Source organism: Sceloporus occidentalis, unplaced genomic scaffold (assembly GCF_023333645.1).
Source record: "Sceloporus occidentalis isolate IW3139 unplaced genomic scaffold, rSceOcc1.0.p SCAF_1, whole genome shotgun sequence".
Taxonomy (NCBI): Eukaryota; Metazoa; Chordata; class Lepidosauria; order Squamata; family Phrynosomatidae; genus Sceloporus; species Sceloporus occidentalis.
The window spans coordinates 180,860,116-180,879,028 of record NW_028316981.1 but is presented as its reverse complement, the minus strand read 5'-3'; the positions used below and the strand labels follow the sequence as shown (position 1 = coordinate 180,879,028).

Here is an 18,913-nt window from a genome sequence, read left to right as displayed (position 1 = left end):
TCAGAACTCCAAGTAATCAAGGGAGTGAGCATTAGAATGTTTGCTTTCACTAGTAATGTATATAACTATGAAAAAAATATATGCAAATAAACCCACACTTCTTTTCTTTTGCATTTTTAATACTCCCTACAGAGAATGCAACTTTTCTTGGCATAGAACTGGATTACTTTTATGCATATTTCTTTAAAGACTATCCCCAGTGAAATAAAATTTTGCAATAATAAATAAAATACACATCACTTCTGCACAATACTCAGTACAGCCAAGAAGCTTCTCCCCAGGAAGTGCATTGATTTGATGAATTCTTCTTAATGCTGTTTCCCACCCTTCACGAGGCATAAATGATGCCTCCTAGCAAGTTTGCTCATAGTGAAGAAAGTCAGCTTTACATTTTGGAAATCCTGAGTACATGGAGACTATCATCTCCATGTCTAAATCCAGGACCACAGGACAAGCTGCTCCTATTTCTGTCTCTCACATCCCTGTGTTTCTCAGGGCAGGAACCTGATCCCAGCAGTATCGGGGAGCACACGGCTCAACTATACAGTGTTGATTGGAGGAGAGCCCTGCACCCTGACTGTCTCGGAGACCCAATTGCTGTGTGATTCACCAAGCCAAACCGGAGAGCAGCCAGTCACGGTACACCTGATGTAGAGGTTGGGGTGGGAGACTTGAGGATATGGAAGGTATACATTCATTCAGGTATGCATAGATAACATTGTGAGCAGTTGAGGGCTTGAACAGGTACCATAGCCTTTTGCAGTATCAATGTAACATTGCAGTGTGCATCGGGGACTGCGAGGAATAATGTCCGGGAAAGAGAACTCTTTGGCAAGGGTAGGTGTACAGTTGACCAGCCATTCTTTCCCAACCCTGTAGGGCAGAAGTGGGCAAAGTGTAGTCATTCAGATGTTGCTGGACAGCAGGTCACATCAGTCCTAGCCAGCACAGCCAGTGGTAAAGGGTTATGGGAGTTGCAGTTTAACATCTGGAAGGCCTCACCTAAGCACACTTTCTGTAGACCAAATGTAAGTACCTAAAAATGGAACTGATTCCTCTTGCAACCCTCTACAGACTTGATAACGTCAGGGGCCATATCTCTTGATATCATTGACTTGACTGAAGCATCAGGTTGATCTTCCTTGCAGTACTTAACCACATTATTGGGTTCTTGCCTCCTCCTCTTCTCTAATCATAGAAGGGGAAGGAACTACAACATTCTGGTAGCCAAGTGCTAGCTGAGCATGGCCAGCTCTCATTTTCCTTTCCCTTCCCTATACAACAGAGGTGGACAACTGAAGAGGGTCAGGGGCCAGTTATCCAATCCCAGCCCTCCCATGGGTCACACCTTGCAACCAGAAGCACATACAAATTGCTTGTTTTCTTTTCCCTTTCTTTTTCAAAAAGACAGCCAGAAGTGACATTGTGTCATTTTCTGTCTGCATTTTGTAGGAGAAACAAAGTGAAAAAAGGCATTTGAAAGGGAGTGGGGGATTCTGTGGGCTGGAGAGGTTTTTATGTGTATTTGCATGCACTTGCGGGAGCTTTAGATACAATTTCTAGGCCATTTTGGGATTATTTTTCTGCTCTTATTTCCATTTCTCATGTGAAAAAGAAGTGAAGCCTAGCAGGGAATCGCTTGAGTTGGGATTTTAGAGGAGGGGCAGGTCCCCCCCCCCCCCAAAAAAAAAAAAAAGATTACCATTAAATGGACGGGGAACATGAACTGGCCAAATTTGACTCAAAGGCTGGAGTTTTCCCATCCACTGTTGTCAGTCAACAGCAAAACCTGTGGAGCTCCACTGCCTTTTGTACTGTGGAGGGCATAATGGTGTTCCAAGAACAAGTCCTGAGCACCCTTTGGACAAGTGAGTTTGACAGCTGTTCCCTGAACTGTGCAGGTAGCTAAGTGTCCATATCCAAAAACATTTGCCCTCTGGATCACCAGAACAAATGGCAAAAGGAGAGGCCCCTGTGGTCTGCTTTGTGGGATTCCAAAAAGTGTCCTGCAGTCTGCAAATAAACTACTGTAAATGGGCCTTTGAAACAGCAGGGTGGTGCTAACGGAATGTTTAACCTCTGGATCTTCTCCTTTTGTAGATCCTGGTGGGAGGTATGTCATTCTCTCCTGGGACTCTTCATATCTACCCTGAGGCAGCCCTGCCTTTGCCGGCTCTCGTTGGGCTTGGAGCAGGAGGAAGCTTGCTTCTGGGAGCTATCATCGGGGTGCTGGTGGCTTATAAGCGGAAGACACGGGACGCAGACCGTACCTTAAAACGCCTTCAGTTGCAGATGGACAACTTGGAGTCTCGTGTGGCCCTGGAGTGCAAGGAAGGTATTGAGGGATTAGGGGAGATGGAGACATAGCAGGGGCACTTGCAGCAACTGATTGGGAGGAGCCAGCAACACAGCTCTGGGTACAAGGGCAGTGTACCTTTCTAACTCAAAGCTATATTTCTTCATTGCCTCAGTTCACTTTGGCATCTTCCCTCAAACAAGTTGAGCTTGACATGGGAGCAATGACAGGGAAAGATACTTTCTCTGGCAGTGTTTCTCTGTGGCGTCCAGATGGATATGTAGGTAGTGGTTTAGCAAACAGTGCTTCAGATTTCAGCTTTTTGGGACAGAGCTTTGAAAAATTACTCTGTTGGGCCACAGCTCTCAGAATGACCAGTGCCCAGGTTGGCTGGTAGATCCCAGCAGTGGTAGTCCAAAGAGGTAACTTTTCCAGGTCTGGGGAACAGTATGTGGATGACTGAATCAGGTCATGCTCCCAGAGTGAGGAGTAGCTGTGGTTGGTTAGGACAGACCTGCAGCGTAGGCAGTAGGGATGGGTGATTCTTTGTCAGTTTCTAATTAATCCATTCATGTGTGTTCCACATACTGTAGCTTCTGCATCAGTTTAAATATATTTATATATACACACACATATATACATGAATATTCACAGTTATTTTTGTATCTACTTTTTGTCCTATATACACAATTATCCATGCAATTTTTCCCCCTGATGTGCATCTTTATACACACGTTACCGCTAATATATGCAGTGCAGCTTTGGATAACATACAAGTTTTTCTGCACAGTTTTTGTGCTGAGGACTATAGTGCAAAGTTTGGCCTGTTACAGGCTGCCAAAATAAAGCTGCTTCAGGTCTCTTTGGAGGTATGCTATTTAAATGATGCAAGGGTCCTAAGAGTCCGGAGGTTGCGCCAAAGCCACACTCCATTCCTAAGTACTGGAGTGCAGCTTTGGTGCAGCTTCCGGATTCTTAGGATGCATGCATCATTTAAACAGCATACCTCCAAAGAGACCCGAAGCAGCTTTATTTTGGCAGTCTGTAACAGGCCTTTGAAAAAGAGTGCAGTCCAATTAATAACATGCTCTGATCCACATATTTATCTGGGAAGTATGAATTAGGTCAGTTTGTTTTGAACTGGAGACCAACCCAATTCTCCACCCTCTCTGAATGACAGGCATCAGTTTTAACAAAGGAAATGGTGGTCATTACCTCCTATAACACTGGGACTGACCCCCTATAACACTAAGACCAACCTTTCAGCTATCCCTGTTTTGCCTTATGTTGGGGATATCTTCATTTTGTTGCTGTTAAAATATGAGCAAGTTTCAACCCCTCTAGTTTCAAGGAGTTAACAGTATATCTTCAGGGAAAGCAAGAAGATGCCCTTGCATTCCTGTGCACATAGATGGAAAGGCATGTGGGCAGATACAAAATGTTCTTGGAAAAACTAATACACCATACGGACTCACAAGGGAACAAATCCAATACTTTGCTGTTTTTGCAGTATGACAATGCTTTATTTGAGGATTGGAGAATAGTTTAAGTCTAGATGTGTTGAACTTCAACTCCCATAAACCCCAATCAGTATGACCAATGGCAAGGGATTATTGGGACTGTAGTTCAAAAGATTCTCCAGCACAGCTTTATAAAGGCCACTAAAGCAGCTCAGGAAGAACTCCACTATCTATTTACATGGCAACCTTCCTCAACCAGGTGTGTTCTAGGTATCTTGGTTTGTGTTATCCCCCAGCCAGTTGGGGTGTGCTGAGACATATTTTTCCATTGCAAACCGTAACTGCCTATCCTGGGAGAACACCTTCCTCTGTTGGTCCAAGACATTTTACTATCTGAGGGAGAACATCATATGCCCCCCTCACCTAACATAATGGCAACCCTCCCCTTTCATGCTGTTTCAGAGTGAATGAAGAGTAGACAAAGAACCATTAGCAATAGCAGTATTCAAAGGGTTCTTGTAGCGCCTTTGAGAAGTTGATTTCATAAACTTGGTCTACTTTCTCAGATGTCTCCATGCATCTGAGGAAGTAGGCCAACCCTACAAAAGCTTATGCTGCAGCCTCTTGCGCTCAGTTAGTCTCAAAGGTGCTACAAGATCCTTTTGATACTGGTATTCCAGATTAACATGGCTATGGCTCTGAATTCTACTCCCATTAGCAACATGTAGATGTGTCAGGCTGAGGTAACTTGGTCATGAAATGGTGTTAAAAGTACCCATTAGTGTTTCTCTTTTCCTGTGTGAAATGTTGCTGAGGTGGGGGAAAAGCACTGTGTGTGAAGCTTAGTAGAAGGATAGTAGTTTTGGGGAATCTGGTTACAACAGGAACTTTTGGGAGTCTACACATCCCCAAATCCCACAGTCAGCATGGCCACTGGAGATAAGTCCAAAAAATGAACATTTCCAAGCTGCAACTGCCATGAAGGAACTAATGGTGGTGTCTAATGAGAAGTATGGTTTCCATGGAGTCCTGAGAATCTGGTTTCCTTTACAGCCTTCTGTACTTTGGCCAAAGTTCCCAGCACATGCCTGCCACATGTGTGAATGAGTTGCCAAAATACACATATACACACAGCTACCAGTTGTGATTGTCTGTGTTCCTGTTCCCACGTAGAAGGATTGGAAGACCCTTCCACCACCCAACTCCCCACCCCAATTGTTGCATGTCAATTGGGTCCTTTTCCAGTTGGGCAAAGCTGTTGTGAGGTGGGTTTGGTGCATGCTCCCTGTGTGGATTCCCTTCGGTGTCAAAGCCCTTGTGGGGAGGGGGCACATTGAAGACGATCACCCACTGTGAACCTACAGCCCAGCACTTTTGACAGTCCTCCACCTTCTCCAGCTTTTGCTGAGCTGCAGACAGATATTAACGAGCTGACAAATAACATGGATGGCGTGAAGATCCCCTTCCTGGACTATCGGACGTATGCGAGGCGTGTGCTCTTCCCAGGGGTGGACGATCACCCAGCACTGCAGGAAACCAGTGTGAGTGCAAGGCATGGGAGGTGGTGGTGGTGTTTTGTGCCTAAACTATTAGGAGAAGGGGGAGTTGAGAGATCAGTATCATAGGGAAATCTCCCATTAATGCAGAGGTAGGAATCATACAGTTCCAGAAGTTGTTGAACTCCCAGCATTCTTCATTATTGGCTATGCTGGCTGGGGCTGCTGGGAATTGCATTCTAACTATCTGGATGGCTGACCAATCCTCATCCCTGCTTTAAGAGTAGCTGAGCTGAAGACAAATGCCTACAATGTGGCAGTTTTGCATGTTAAGCAATTTATCCTCCTAGGTCATTGTTGTCATCTCTCCATTTGATAGCTTTCCCATTCAGATGCTTGTTCCTAAGTTTCCTTCCAAATGAGGCCTTTGTTGTCTAATTGCCTTGTTTTCACCATAGGATTTTATGGTGGTATGTGTGTGTTTTCTGTCCATGTATATGTGTCCAGGCATCATGGTCTTCCATTTTTAACCTGTGTTTTGCCACTACTTCATCCATCTCCTTTATAATCAGAAAAGAAATTAAGGAAAGAAAAATGGAGTAGCTGCCTGGTGTCTTCCATGTCTTTTGTTTATCAGGGCTTGGAGCTGTCCATCTAAACGCATCCTGTTCTGGAAGTTGCCCCACTGGCCACAGAGCAGCATCAAAACACCCTTGGTGGGAGCATAAAATGCTCCTTCTGGAAGGCCTTGTTTAACTTTCATCAAATTAATATTTAGAAGCACTATATTCCTATGGGTACCAAAACATGTCAGGGCACACATGTGTAGGGCATGGCAACTTTGTCATGTCCTGGTTGTGATTTGCCAGAGGCATCTTATTGCCGTTGGAAACAAAATGGTGGCCTAGTCAGATCCTTTGATCTAATCAAGAGCTTAGATGAATTCCTTTTTGGATTATTGTTCCCAGAATTCCCCAACTAGCATGGCCATTGGCTGTAGTATTCTGGAATTTTAGTCCAAAAAAGTAACTTTTCCAAGCTTAGGCTAGCAAAGCAGTTTTAGTAGTCTGCCATGGCATCACTATGGTTGCTATCACCCAGTGCCATGACCTCCTCACAATGCAAAGCCATACAGAATCCTTAGTAATTTTGTAATTTTACTCATTAATCATAATTCCTACAGATTGTTGAACATAATGGCTTTAGTTGTGCAAAATTAAAATTATATATTTAAATTACTATATCATATGAAGAACCTACATGTATTTACATTAACATAGTTTCATGTGTTTAAAGTGACAATTTGGTAAGATGTGATGCTTTTGAAGAAAATTTGTAAAGAATATTTTTAAAAAATAAATCTTAATATTTTAAAATATTTAAAAAAAAACTGGGACTCTTATTTTTCCTCCCACTGATCTTCACCCCACTCACCCCATCTCTTCCACTGAGTTCCAGCATTTTAAAGGGGCACAGATGAATGCTACAGCCTGTTTCTGCCAAAAGGCAGATGGATCACCACCCGATGTGAACTGGTGCAGCTTGCACCCCCCTTAGTGACTCTGAAATTCTTAGAGGTAGAAGCAAAATGGGAGGTCTAGAAGCTAAAGGACTTCTAACTAGTTGCCCTTTTTTTGTTCAGGATGTCTTGAAAAGGGACAAGAAATCATTTAATTTTCATCTGCCTTTGTTTATGTCTGCTTGGCTCATAGCACTGCTCTTTTCCTACTTCTACAGACCCCACCAAGCACAGAGAAAGGGCTCCGTCTCTTTGGGCAGTTGCTGCACACACGGCCCTTCTTGCTGACCTTCATCCACACGCTGGAGGGCCAACGTGGCTTCTCCATGCGGGACCGAGGGGCTGTGGCTTCTTTGACTATGGTGGCCTTGCAGGGCAGGCTTGACTATGCAACTGGGGTACTGAAGCAGCTACTGGCTGACCTCATTGAGAAGAATCTCCAGAATCGCGCCCACCCAAAGCTCCTGCTCCGCCGGTGAGAAGCTGGTTTTGACACCTCCCACCCCACTCTGCCCCACTAAACACTGCTGTTGCTTTGGCACCAGTTAAGTGCCATCATGCTCTTGATTGCTTCTCTGTATTACACCCCAGGAATTATTGGAGTTTTAAAGGCCAAAAGCCTTGTATCAGCCTATTGTTAGTTCACTCCCCACAGCTGCTGCTTTTGTTTTATTCCTCTTCAACAGTTCCATGAAGAATTACCATGACTTCTCAAACTCTATTGGAGCAGAGCCATTGTGAATGGATTGGGGGGCAATTTCTCCTAATCCCACTCCCACAAACCACACACCCCAACAATGTGCAGATACTCTCTTCTTTTTGGGCTATATCATGGCCAACATGGCCATGATATAACTGTTGTTGCATGTTTTGTTTTGGGGGTGTTTGAGGGGTTGGCACAATTCTCAGAGAAAATTGCCCAGAACTCACACTGAACTAAAATAAAGAGTTGTGGGGTTCAAAGGCCTTGGAGGAGACTAATGGGATCTGTAAAAATGTCCACAGGCTGCACTTTCCCCACCCCTGCCTCACGAAAGATGAAGCAAGTGCCTCTCAGGTGACAGCTGGCTAGTGGAAGGAAACAGTGGCAAGTTCTCTGGCCTTTCCCCTCTGGGAGAACAATAGTACAAATGCCAAGCATTCTTCACTGTCTGTGCTGGCCTACTGTCTTCAGGAATGGAGGAGAACCCTGTCCTATTGTTAATGTAGAATCAAAATTTCACTTCCAGACTGGTCAGTTTTGAAATATGTAGTGGAGTAGAAGGCCATCATATCTTTTGTCTCAGCCAGCAAACATCTTGGGTGGGATGGGTGTGTATAAATTCCCCAGCAATTAACTTGCAAAGATTGGCATGGTCACCAGATCCTCCTGGATGAGTTTTATCCAAGTGACATGCCTTATTTTCTCTCTGGAGTCCTGCACAATCATTCACAGTATTTTGTGAGGTGCCCTGCCCCATCTTTTCTGCTGTTGTTTTCTCTTCTCTCCAGTCAAAGTGGATCACCCCACTTTGGACCATAGTCTGGAAATGGCAAGGAAGGAAAGGATATCTCCATAACTTGGTCTCTGCGTTAGATTAAGTATCATTGGAACAAAGTATAGAGTAGCACTGAGGAGCCTGTGGCCTTTCAGGCTCCAGTTGAGTCACCCGCCAACTTGGCCAGTAGAAGAGGATGATGGCAGTAGACACTCAATATCCAGAGGACCATATATTCTCCAGATTTGGCATGGGGAAAGGCAGATTTCTTATACATATGACAGGGAAGGAGAGCTCTCAGATTTATTTGGCATATATCTTGACAATGTTATATGGGTGGTAGGGACTTTATCTACATGCCACATGTGAAAAATTGTGCTTTGATTTTTTCCCCCTTTCTATCTCTTATCCTTGCCCCAGGACGGAGTCAGTAGCTGAAAAAATGTTGACCAATTGGTTTACCTTTCTGCTGCACAGATTCCTCAAGGTGAGGAAATGTGGGAACAAGGTTTTCAGACACTTGAATTCTGCCCAAGAAGAGTTGTTCAGTATGAGAACAAGAATATAAGAAGGGCTGATGAACTATTAGCTCAAGCAATTCTGGACATGGGAAGGGGGGAATGGAAGTGAAAATCCTGGTGTGAGACTAGGGAGGAAGGAGGGACCATACCTCATTAGTTCAGTACCTTGTTTAGCAATACAAGGTACCAAGATCAGTCCCCTGGAATCTCCAGTTTAAAATAATAATGAGGTAGCAGGTGATGTGAAAGGCCTTTGCCAGTGAAAGCAAACCGTAGTAGATTAGGTGTGTAAAAGGTCTGGCCTGGTATAAAGCATCATCCTCTGTTTTTTGCTGTCTACAACCCCTGTCTTTTCACCCCCCCCCCCCAGGAGTGTGCTGGAGAACCACTATTTATGCTCTTCTGTGCCATCAAGCAGCAGATGGAGAAAGGCCCAATAGATGCCATCACAGGTGAAGCACGCTACTCACTGAGCGAGGACAAGCTTATTCGCCAGCAGATTGATTACAAGACCTTGGTGAGCTTAGAGGCTGTGATGGAGTACTTTGCTTTCTTATAGCCCAGGGAGCTAACACGTCATTCCATACAGTAGAGCAGAAACACGTCTGCAAGTGTGCCACTCTGGCTTGCAGTCTATATGGCTTGGAGCAGTCCATACTATCAGACTGGGCATACTACTAGACTGAGCATTTCTAATAATTGTGCTTTATGCAGTGCACTGCTTAAGCCTCAAAAGAGACCTACTTAGAGGAAGCAAGGCTGTGGTTAGGGCTGGAAACTGTATACACATTGAGTTTCCCTTATCCAGAGTTCCAAAACTGGAAATATTCCAAAACCAAAACTTTTTTCATGGGTGGCTGAGATAGTGACACTTTCCCTTTCTGATGGTTAAGTGTACACAAATTTTGTTTCATGCACAAAATTATTTTAAAATATTGTATAAAATTACCTCCAAGCTAATATATATATATATATATATATATATATATATATATATATATATGAGAGAAACAAAAAATAATTTTGTGTTTAGACTTAGGTTCCATCTCCCAGATATCTCATTATGTATGTATATGTAAATGCAGGTATTCCAAAATCTAAAACACTACTGGTCCCAAGCATTTTGGCTAAGGGAAGTTCAACCTGTACAATGAAATGGAAGATACACTAGAGTGGGACAGAGAAGGATGAAGTTAATGTCATTAATGGGGGAAGTTCCTGTACTAGAAGCTGTTTATAGGCTGGGAATAGGGTTGGGAGGAGTTCACGGGCTCAGAAAGATATGTTACACACTTTCATATTGCTGAAACAATAAGCAAACTGGGCTTCCTCAGTTTGCTCTGGCAAGGAGCAGATAGCGTGCTGCACTATGTCTGTGTTTGCTTGGTAGTAAAGATTTTAACATGCAAAATGTCTTCCGAGTTCACATGAGGGGCTGAACAACAATAAAGCATTCTAGAAGTCTATCAATCATTTCTGCTTAGAACTTGAAGCTGCAGGAAATCAGATTAAGCTTGCTGAAGCAGCACAGAAAATATCTTGGTGCTTCCAAATGCAAGAACATGTGAACCCAGCACTGTGATAACAGAAAAGTAACAAGTTTATTTCTCCTCCTAGACACTCTTATGTACTCCACCTGAGCCACCTGGGGGCCCTGCGGTGCCTGTCAAGGTTTTAAATTGTGATTCGGTGACACAAGTGAAGGAGAAGTTGCTAGATGCTGTATACCGAGGGGTACCCTATTCACAGCGCCCACGTGCTGAGGACATGGAGCTAGGTATGAAAGCAGAGCATGATAGAAAGTGGGTGGGGCTGGAAGCATGATGCAGACATGAGTACAATCGGCCCTCCATATCTATGGATTCAAGCATCCATGGCTTGAAAATATTCAAAAAGGATATAAATTCCAAAAGGCAAACTTTGATTTTGCCATTTATATATGGGACACCATTTAACTGTGTCATTGTATTTAATGGGATTTGCACATGCATAGATTTTGGTATCCATGGGGGGTCCTGGAACCAAACCACTGTGGATACCAAGTGCCCACTGTAATTGGCCATTGCCTTGAGTTATAAAGAAAAAGGGGAGCATGGAATGGATATATAGCACACTTTTGGCTCACAGACTTTTGTTTTCATCTCAGAATGGTGTCAAGGCAATGGTGGTCGCACTGTCCTGCAGGATGAAGATGCCACTAGCAAGATTGAAGGAGACTGGAAACATCTCAACACCCTAGGACATTATCAGGTAACTGTGTTTCCCATCCATCATTCGGTGCAGATTAACTGTTGTAATAATATGTACTTTATAGCTTGGAGCTATCACAACATAGAAAACTCAGTAGTCTTTTTGAGAATGCAGGTTTGGTTTCCTTGTACTAATCATAGACAGCTCAAAATATGGTGTCTGTTTCATATTCTGCAGGATTTTCCTCCAGAAATAAATAGTACTTTGGACACCATTTGAAGATTTGAGGAGCAAACTAAATTAGGTGGCTGGGGCTGGACCTACATGAATGTGCTGCCACAGGAAAGAACAGAAGGCTTCTGAATGTGGTTTGCCTTGGGGCCTTGTTCATGGAAATATTTGAATGCTCCTGTGATCATCTGCCTTCTGGGTGGTTATCCTAAGCATATTCTTGCATGTTGCAGTAGAAACAGGTGCAAGATAGTGGCTAAAACTGCAAGCTAGGAAGCCTCTTGTTCAACTCTTGTCTCCATCATGAGACAGCTGACTCTAGGCTAAACTGCTGTTCTGCCAGCCACAACTGCATACATGTTCTTTCCTCGATATGTGGGTCATAATGCTACCTTACTTAAGATTCTGGAGATTTATATTACTCCAAAGATGAATCAGATATTGTATGGAAAATGTAGTAGACATTTCAAATGTGCTGTGGTAATGCTTGCTCTGTTCTTCTTATTTCTTTTCCCACCCCACTCCTACCTTTAACCACCCCACCCCTACCATGTTTTCCACCCCTGCCATCCCTGCAATTCAATGTGCAGGTAACAGATGGCTCCACAGTGGCACTGGTTCCTAGGCAGGCATCGGGCTACAATATTGCCAGCTCTTTCACTTTCACCCACTCTCTGAGCCGCTATGGTAAGGAATGGCAAATTCTGTGGACACTCCCCATTCTTATCTGCCTCTCCTCAAGGCGGGCTACAATAATAGATTAAAACACATAAAACCATTTAAACACATTAAGTTAAAACACATAAACATAGGATACATATGATGCCAAGTTCTACCCTGCCTAAATCTCCAAAACCTGAGAATGGAAGTTTGTGACATCTAGATTTTGTTTGTGTGTCTATGCACACTCTTGCTCCCCATTATATATGGTGCTGAGTGAACCTGCATGTGAAGTTGATGTTCTCTCATTACTGTGTATGTCTGCAGCACATCACAACTGTGACTTTCTGTGGTCTGTCTCCCTTGTCACTTAATCCAAGTGGCGTTTTCATACCACCCTTTGAGGAGGGCTGTTGCCACGTCCAAATCTTTTATCCTTGAGTTTTCTGCTAGTATCGCCCTGGCCTGGCTGTGATCACCACTGCTATTCCAAGGATGGAATGCCTGTAATTTAACCACCACACCCATTCTGTGGCTCTGTGGCTGGAGGGGAAAAAAGTATGTATTACTTGGCCTGTGTGGAATGGTGATGGGGTTACTTCTGGTATTACCAGCCCAGTTGAATTCTGCTGCTCAGTCTTGTTGAATTCTAAAGGAATGGAATCCTATGTCCATGTGAGAAGGGAGCTTCTGAGTAGCCTGAAATAAGGTTCATTGTTATCAGCTCAAGGTGGTTGCTGTTTCTTCTTTTTCTTTTATTTTTCCACTCCCACAGAGAGTTTACTGCGTACCTCCAGCAGCCCTGAGAGCTTGCGCTCACGAGCCCCCATCCTCACTCCGGACCAAGATTCAGGCACCCGTCTCTGGCATCTGGTCAAGAACCACGAGCATCTTGGTGATCCCAAGGAAGGGGAACGAGGGAGCAAGATGGTGTCTGAAATCTACCTCACCCGGCTCCTTGCCACTAAGGTATGGCAGGAAGGGAACAGAATCAGTCTATCAGGAGATGAATTTAATCTGTGTATTCTGTGCATAACCACGGGTGGAAGTCATCTGGATTTCCAGTACTTGTTGGACTGCAGCACCCAGCATTCTTCCCCATTGGCTTTGCTGGCTAGGGCTGCTGGAAATTGCAGTCAAGCATCTGGAAGGCCACATAAAATTCTCAATCCAGCCCAAGAACAGTCAGTGTCAGCAGACATTACACCGTTTCCCTAGGCTGCATTCTTTTTCGTAGAGGAGGGCTCTTTGCAGTTTGCTTCATCAACCAAGGTAATAAATAGTTCCCTCTAACATCTTTTCTGCTATTGAGGAATTAGCATCCTTTTTTCTCTCTACCATCTTAATACTTGTTTCTTGTATAGAAATTGTATAATTTAAAATATTGATTATCTATCAGCCTTCCCTCCACTTACCTCCTGGATCCTTTATTGCAGGAATGGGGAACCTGCAGCTTTTCAAGTGTTGGATGCCAGCTCCCATCAGCTCCAGCCAGCAAGGCCAGTTGTCATGGATCATGGGACCCAGTCCAACAATGGCTAAAGAGTCATAGGTTTAACTCCCCTCCTTTATCATTTTTATAACTGCAGACCTTTTTTTTCTTTTTAAAAGAAATAGCTGGGAAGACATTTTCCTAGCTGGTTCAGTCCTTGCACAATCATTCCTGTCTAACTTTCCACTATCACAGATGCCTTGAGATTGACTTCTGAACAGGGTATCCTTCCATGTCCTGTCTGAGTTACAGAGACATGCTCATTGTTGTCCATGTGGCAAACCAATTACCTAACAGCTGACATCTAAATTCAGTCCAGAGATTTAGCTGACATAAAGTGAAATGGCATGTTGTTAAATCCTCTGGCAAAGCCAGATCAGTAAATTATCTGTTGGTGAGAAGGAATCCAGGTGTCACTTAGTGGCTGACTTGTGCTATTATTGTAGGAGAGTGGGTGCTTACTGATGAAGCTTTTATAACATGACCATCTTCAGAACCTTCCACTCCTTACCATCTTGTGCTTTCTCACTGATTCTTTGCCTTATCCATTCTTTCTCCAGAAAAAGAAGACAAGATAGTTGTTCAGTATCTTTTGAATAATGTCACTTGGTGCCATCAGCCTGGAAGCACTGTCTGTGTGCATGTACACATGCACATATGCTTTCTTTCATTCTTTGGAATTGATATAAGCACATTACTGTAATCCAGCATTTGGCTTTAATACATATGGATGGAGCCAGCAAGGTGTAGTGGTTTGAGTGCTACACTACGATACTGGAGAGTAGGGCTCGATTCCCAGCTCAGCCATGAAACCATTAAGTTACACTGGGCAAGTCACATGCTCTCAGCCTCAGGGAAAGGCAATGGCAAACTGCCTCAGAACAAACGTGCCAAGAAAAACCCATTATAGGTTCACCTTACTATCACCATAAGTCAGAAGTGACTTGAAGGCACACAACACTCACACACAGTATGTAATGCTGCTGTTCACATCCTTGCAAAACCATCATTCCATTGTTCCTTTGGAAGAAACATCAACCATTTAAATGAGTGTAAATTTTATTTAACAGGTAGGCAGGGGAAGCCTTTGGGACTTTTGAAAGGGCTTGATGTCACTTGATGGAAATTATTAGGGAATTTGCTCAAGAAGGAGTGTCCAGCAACAGCTGAGACAGTGTTGGAAGCAGAACATTTAGAAAAACTGAGGATTTGAAGTGGAAGGTTATGTACTCAGAAACAAGGATGGTGGTACTTTGCTGGAGAATACTGAGTTTGGATCTGTTCTTCCCCATCTCTGTACCAAATTTTCATTTATTATTTGATCATAGCAAAGGTCCCAGAATTTTGCAAGTGGAGTATTTTTCCTTTTGTGTCACTTAGATGTCTGATTGGATGCCTACTTGATTCTTCTGGCTCTCTCAGCAGCTTTTGAAACTGTTGGCCATGGTATCATGTTGGATTGACACTGTGACTATGGCATTAACTATGACATTAACATAGGTGGCACAATATTACAAAGGTTCTGCTCCTTCCTACAAGGCAATATGTAGAGAGTGGCATTTAGGGGGTTGCGATTCAGCCTCATAGCTATTAAACTGTGAAGTTCCAAAGGGTTCCATTCTACTGCCCATGCTGTCTTAGTGTTAGTGAAGCCACAGGATGAAGTCATCAGGAGTTAAAATGACATCTGTCAGCTGGTGACATCAACTCTATTTCCTCTTGGCTTCACAGTGAAGTATGGGTTCTGGTATGTTTTGGTGTGGGTGTTGCAGTGGGCTGAAAGAGGTTTAGCGAACAAGTTGAATCCCCAAAAGATGGAATCTCTGTAGATTGGTGGCTCCCTGGCTTAAAAACTGGACGAGCATCTGCCCTGGATGTATTTACATTCCCCTAAAGTTGAAATCACCTAAGATTGCAAAACTTGTTTTCTCAGTCTTAAACATGTTGATCAAGTATGTGTACATGAGGGCTAGGCTTTTGTATGTGGTTTGATTTTTTTAATGAAGAACAAGATTTTTAGAAATCTGAAACAGCAACCATATAACAGCATCTGATGCACAGTGCACAGGCCCCTTGATCGTTTTTGGTTTCTGTCTGACAGTTGTGCTATTGTTACCGCTACCCTTCTGTGGAGGTGATGGGATTTTTGGTAGTCTGTTCTTGCTGTTGTCTCTTCTCATTTCACATTGGTGGAGATTTGGTATTTCTTAGCATGGAAGGGATGAGGTTAAGGAAAAATAGCTGGGATGTCCCAGTTACAGCCTTTAGTTTTCTCCATACATCTGAAAAGACATTTTCCAGAAGGTTTTTCTCTCTTCCCCCCCCCTCCCTTCCCAGGGCACATTGCAGAAGTTTGTAGATGACTTGTTTGAAACTGTGTTCAGCACAGCCCACCGAGCCAGTGCCCTCCCCCTGCCCATCAAATACATGTTTGACTTCCTGGATGAACAGGCAGAACGGAGGCAGATTGGTGACCCTGACGTTCGGCATACCTGGAAAAGCAACTGGTAAGAGACTTCTGGCTTTTGCCTCTGATCCCTAGGCCTATTGCATGAACCTGTAGGCTTTGCTGGCTTGTGAGTGAAGCCTAGTGCTTGGTAACTGGCACCAAATGGAAGGATTCCTATTGTTCAGTCCCACTTAATAGACCCACTGAATCAGTTGTTGACTGGTGTGTCAACATATAAGTAGATCCAGTGGATTCAATAACTCTACTCTAGTCAAGATTGACCACACTTAAGTGCGTAGGAAAAGAAAACTTTTTGCCCCAGGCCTAAATACCCTAAAGGCACCAAATCCCATCTGATCTAGGAAGCTAAATAAGGTCAGCCCTTTTTAATACGATGCAAGACCACCAAAGAATACCAAGGGCTGTAGGCTATATTTCAGAGGAAGAAACTGGCAAACCTCCTCCTAGGTATTCTTTACCTTTAAAAATCCTGTGAAATTCATGAGGTTACCATAAGTCAACAAGCAATTTGAAGGTGGCCATGCGCACACACACACATACTAAGAGTTGACTTCTGCAGTTTCCAGATGTGTATTGTACATTATTAGCTGTCTCCCCATTTTTCCTGAATATACCTACCTGAAATTCATGCCATTAGCCAGGCAGCAAAGAAGGATTTTGTCTCTTTCCTGCTCCCTGCTTTAGGACACTGGTCTGTTCTTCACTGGTTGATCAGATCATATTTAGGATTGTCTTTTTGGGTCCAAGAAAGCCTGTGTCCATGAAAGTATTGCAGCTCTCCCTCATGACCCCAAGTATTTTGCCAGTCTCTTTTTTTTAAGGTCAGGAAAGGGGAGGCCATGATCTCTTTCGTCTATTGGATTTTACTTTCCTAGGAACACAGTTTGGTAAATAGGAAGTACCATCTCCAGCAAATGAGACTGAGAACAGTAGAAACATATGATTTAGGAGCCCTCTCAAGAACCTACATCTTTGATGTGTTCAGCTATTTGTGCTTGTATTTCCCCGGGTTTCAAAAAAGAAAAGAAAACCCTGCAATAACACTCCCACGCCAAACAAAATATGAAAATTGGATGTCTCACTCTATTTCTCACACTTCCCCTTCCTTCTCAAAGGGACATTTTGCATCACTGTGACAGTGAGTCTTCCAAAGCCAATGTCTCACATATTTTGCTTCTTTTCCATTCCAGCCTGCCTTTGCGGTTTTGGGTGAATGTCATCAAGAACCCCCAGTTTGTTTTTGATATCCACAAGAGCAGCATCACAGATGCTTGCCTCTCTGTGGTGGCCCAGACCTTCATGGACTCATGCTCCACCTCAGAGCACCGCCTGGGCAAGGACTCCCCTTCGACCAAGTTGCTGTATGCCAAGGACATTCCTGTCTATAAAGGCTGGGTAGAAAGGTAAGTTGCAGAGAGGGCAAGAGTATAACATTAAGAAGTGAAGCCATAAAAGATGTTCCTGCTACACCTAGTGGAGGTGAGACTTCAGGTCAACCTCTTTCATCCCACTGGGGAGTTCAGGTGACTTTAACAAATTTTCCCAGCATATTATTTTAATCTGTAACTCTTACTGAGAGAGCCATTGTGGTGTAGTAGTTTGAGTATTGGATTAGGATTCTGGAGATCAATATTTGATTCCCCACTGAGTCATGAAACCTTGGGCAAGTCACTCTGTCTCAGCCCCAGAAAACCCTGTGATAGGTTCACCTTAGGGTTGCCATAAGTCAGAAACAACTTGAAGGCACATAACAACAACAACTAAAAAAAACCCTCATACTGAACAGTAAAATACTGTTATCAGAAGCCTGGTTCCTCTAATGCAGTGGTCCCCAAATTGTGCCCTTTAAGAGATTTTGGACTTCATGTCCCAGAAGCCTGAGCCATGTTGGCCAATAGTCTGGGATTCTGGGAGCTGAAGTCTAAAATCCCTTAAAGAGCACAATTTGAGGACCACTGTTCTAATGTGAAAATACCTAGATGGTGGAGTCTGTAGGAAAGACTGCAGGAAAGAAAAAGGGACAGGGTTTTTTTCCTATCCATCTTTAGGGCAGGAGAGTACTTGAAGGGCTGGAATACCATGGCCTCTCTGACCACTGGCCATGCTGGCTGTGGAGTTGTAATCCAGCACATCTGGAAGGCCCCAGGTTAGATTTGAAATTTGTATCTCTCCTGTCCATTGGCATCTGAAGAGTGGGCACACTGATGTGAGAAGCCATCGGAACGCATCCAGTGAAAACAAAATTGTGTTGTATGCAAAAAATTATACTCATGAACAACTTTGGAATTCCAGACTTTCTTGTGGATCCCAACACTATCACAAAGTTAAGTAGTACAATAGGCACCAGGCATTTTCACTACTCCCTGAAAGCCTTCAGTCTCATGCTAATATAAAGCACTCAGGGACCTGCTTTTGAAGCCTGATGGTTCTCTACAACAAGGCACATGTTTCTCACACACAAAAAGATGTCTTTTTCAAAAAATACACACTGCATCAAATTCAACAGCATATTCTCCGTCATAGACCACAAAATGCATCTACACTGTAGAAATAATGCAGTTGACACCTCTTGCCATGGCTCCATCCTACAGCACTTTGTGATTTGTAGTTTTGACAGGGATGGCTAATTCTCTTGTAAAGCTATAAATCCTGGGATTCTATAGGATGGAGCTACAGCACTTAAAGTGGTGTCAAACTGTATTATTAAACTGTATTACAGCCTCTTAGTCTTCATCTAGCCATATAGATTCTGCCCATCCCTTTGTTGAAATATCAGGGTTGACTGGACAGTGTCATCTCTCCAGGCAAATGAAATCATGAAGCAATATCACTCTCTATTTCCCAGGTACTACCGCGACATCACAAAGATGGCATCTATCAGTGATCAGGACATGGATGCTTATCTAGTGGAGCAATCCCGGCAGCATGCAGGCGAGTTTAACACGCTGGGTGCTCTGGGGGAGCTCTACAGCTACGTGGGAAGGTACCGTGATGAGGTGAGGCTCCATCATAACTCTCCCTTTTCTGCTCTCCTTTCCCACTTTTCAACCATTCTGCAGTCAGTCATCTAGCAATGCTTGAGGGAATTAGTTGGCTGTAC

General features: G+C 43.6%; 1 protein-coding gene across 6 annotated transcripts in view; it reads left to right on the top strand.

The window, feature by feature from the left end:
• LOC149322932 (plexin-A3-like) overlaps nucleotides 1-18,913 on the top strand; it is a 106,362-nt gene that overhangs the window by 62,025 nt on the left and 25,424 nt on the right. For 4 of the 6 annotated variants that reach the window (XM_089484984.1, XM_089484968.1, XM_089484974.1 and 1 more), the window contains 13 exons: nucleotides 496-639; nucleotides 2,101-2,335; nucleotides 5,155-5,297; nucleotides 6,990-7,246; nucleotides 8,670-8,736; nucleotides 9,141-9,287; nucleotides 10,388-10,547; nucleotides 10,917-11,020; nucleotides 11,782-11,878; nucleotides 12,627-12,820; nucleotides 15,681-15,850; nucleotides 17,004-17,216; nucleotides 18,659-18,809. In XM_089484984.1, the coding sequence (XP_089341110.1) occupies nucleotides 496-639; nucleotides 2,101-2,335; nucleotides 5,155-5,297; nucleotides 6,990-7,246; nucleotides 8,670-8,736; nucleotides 9,141-9,287; nucleotides 10,388-10,547; nucleotides 10,917-11,020; nucleotides 11,782-11,878; nucleotides 12,627-12,820; nucleotides 15,681-15,850; nucleotides 17,004-17,216; nucleotides 18,659-18,809 (2,082 nt within the window). Of the gene's footprint in view, nucleotides 1-495; nucleotides 640-2,100; nucleotides 2,336-5,154; nucleotides 5,298-6,989; nucleotides 7,247-8,669; nucleotides 8,737-9,140; nucleotides 9,288-10,387; nucleotides 10,548-10,916; nucleotides 11,021-11,197; nucleotides 11,758-11,781; nucleotides 11,879-12,626; nucleotides 12,821-15,680; nucleotides 15,851-17,003; nucleotides 17,217-18,658; nucleotides 18,810-18,913 lie in introns of those variants that run through there. The other 2 variants (XM_089484992.1, XM_089484998.1) reach the window with 2 other exon arrangements.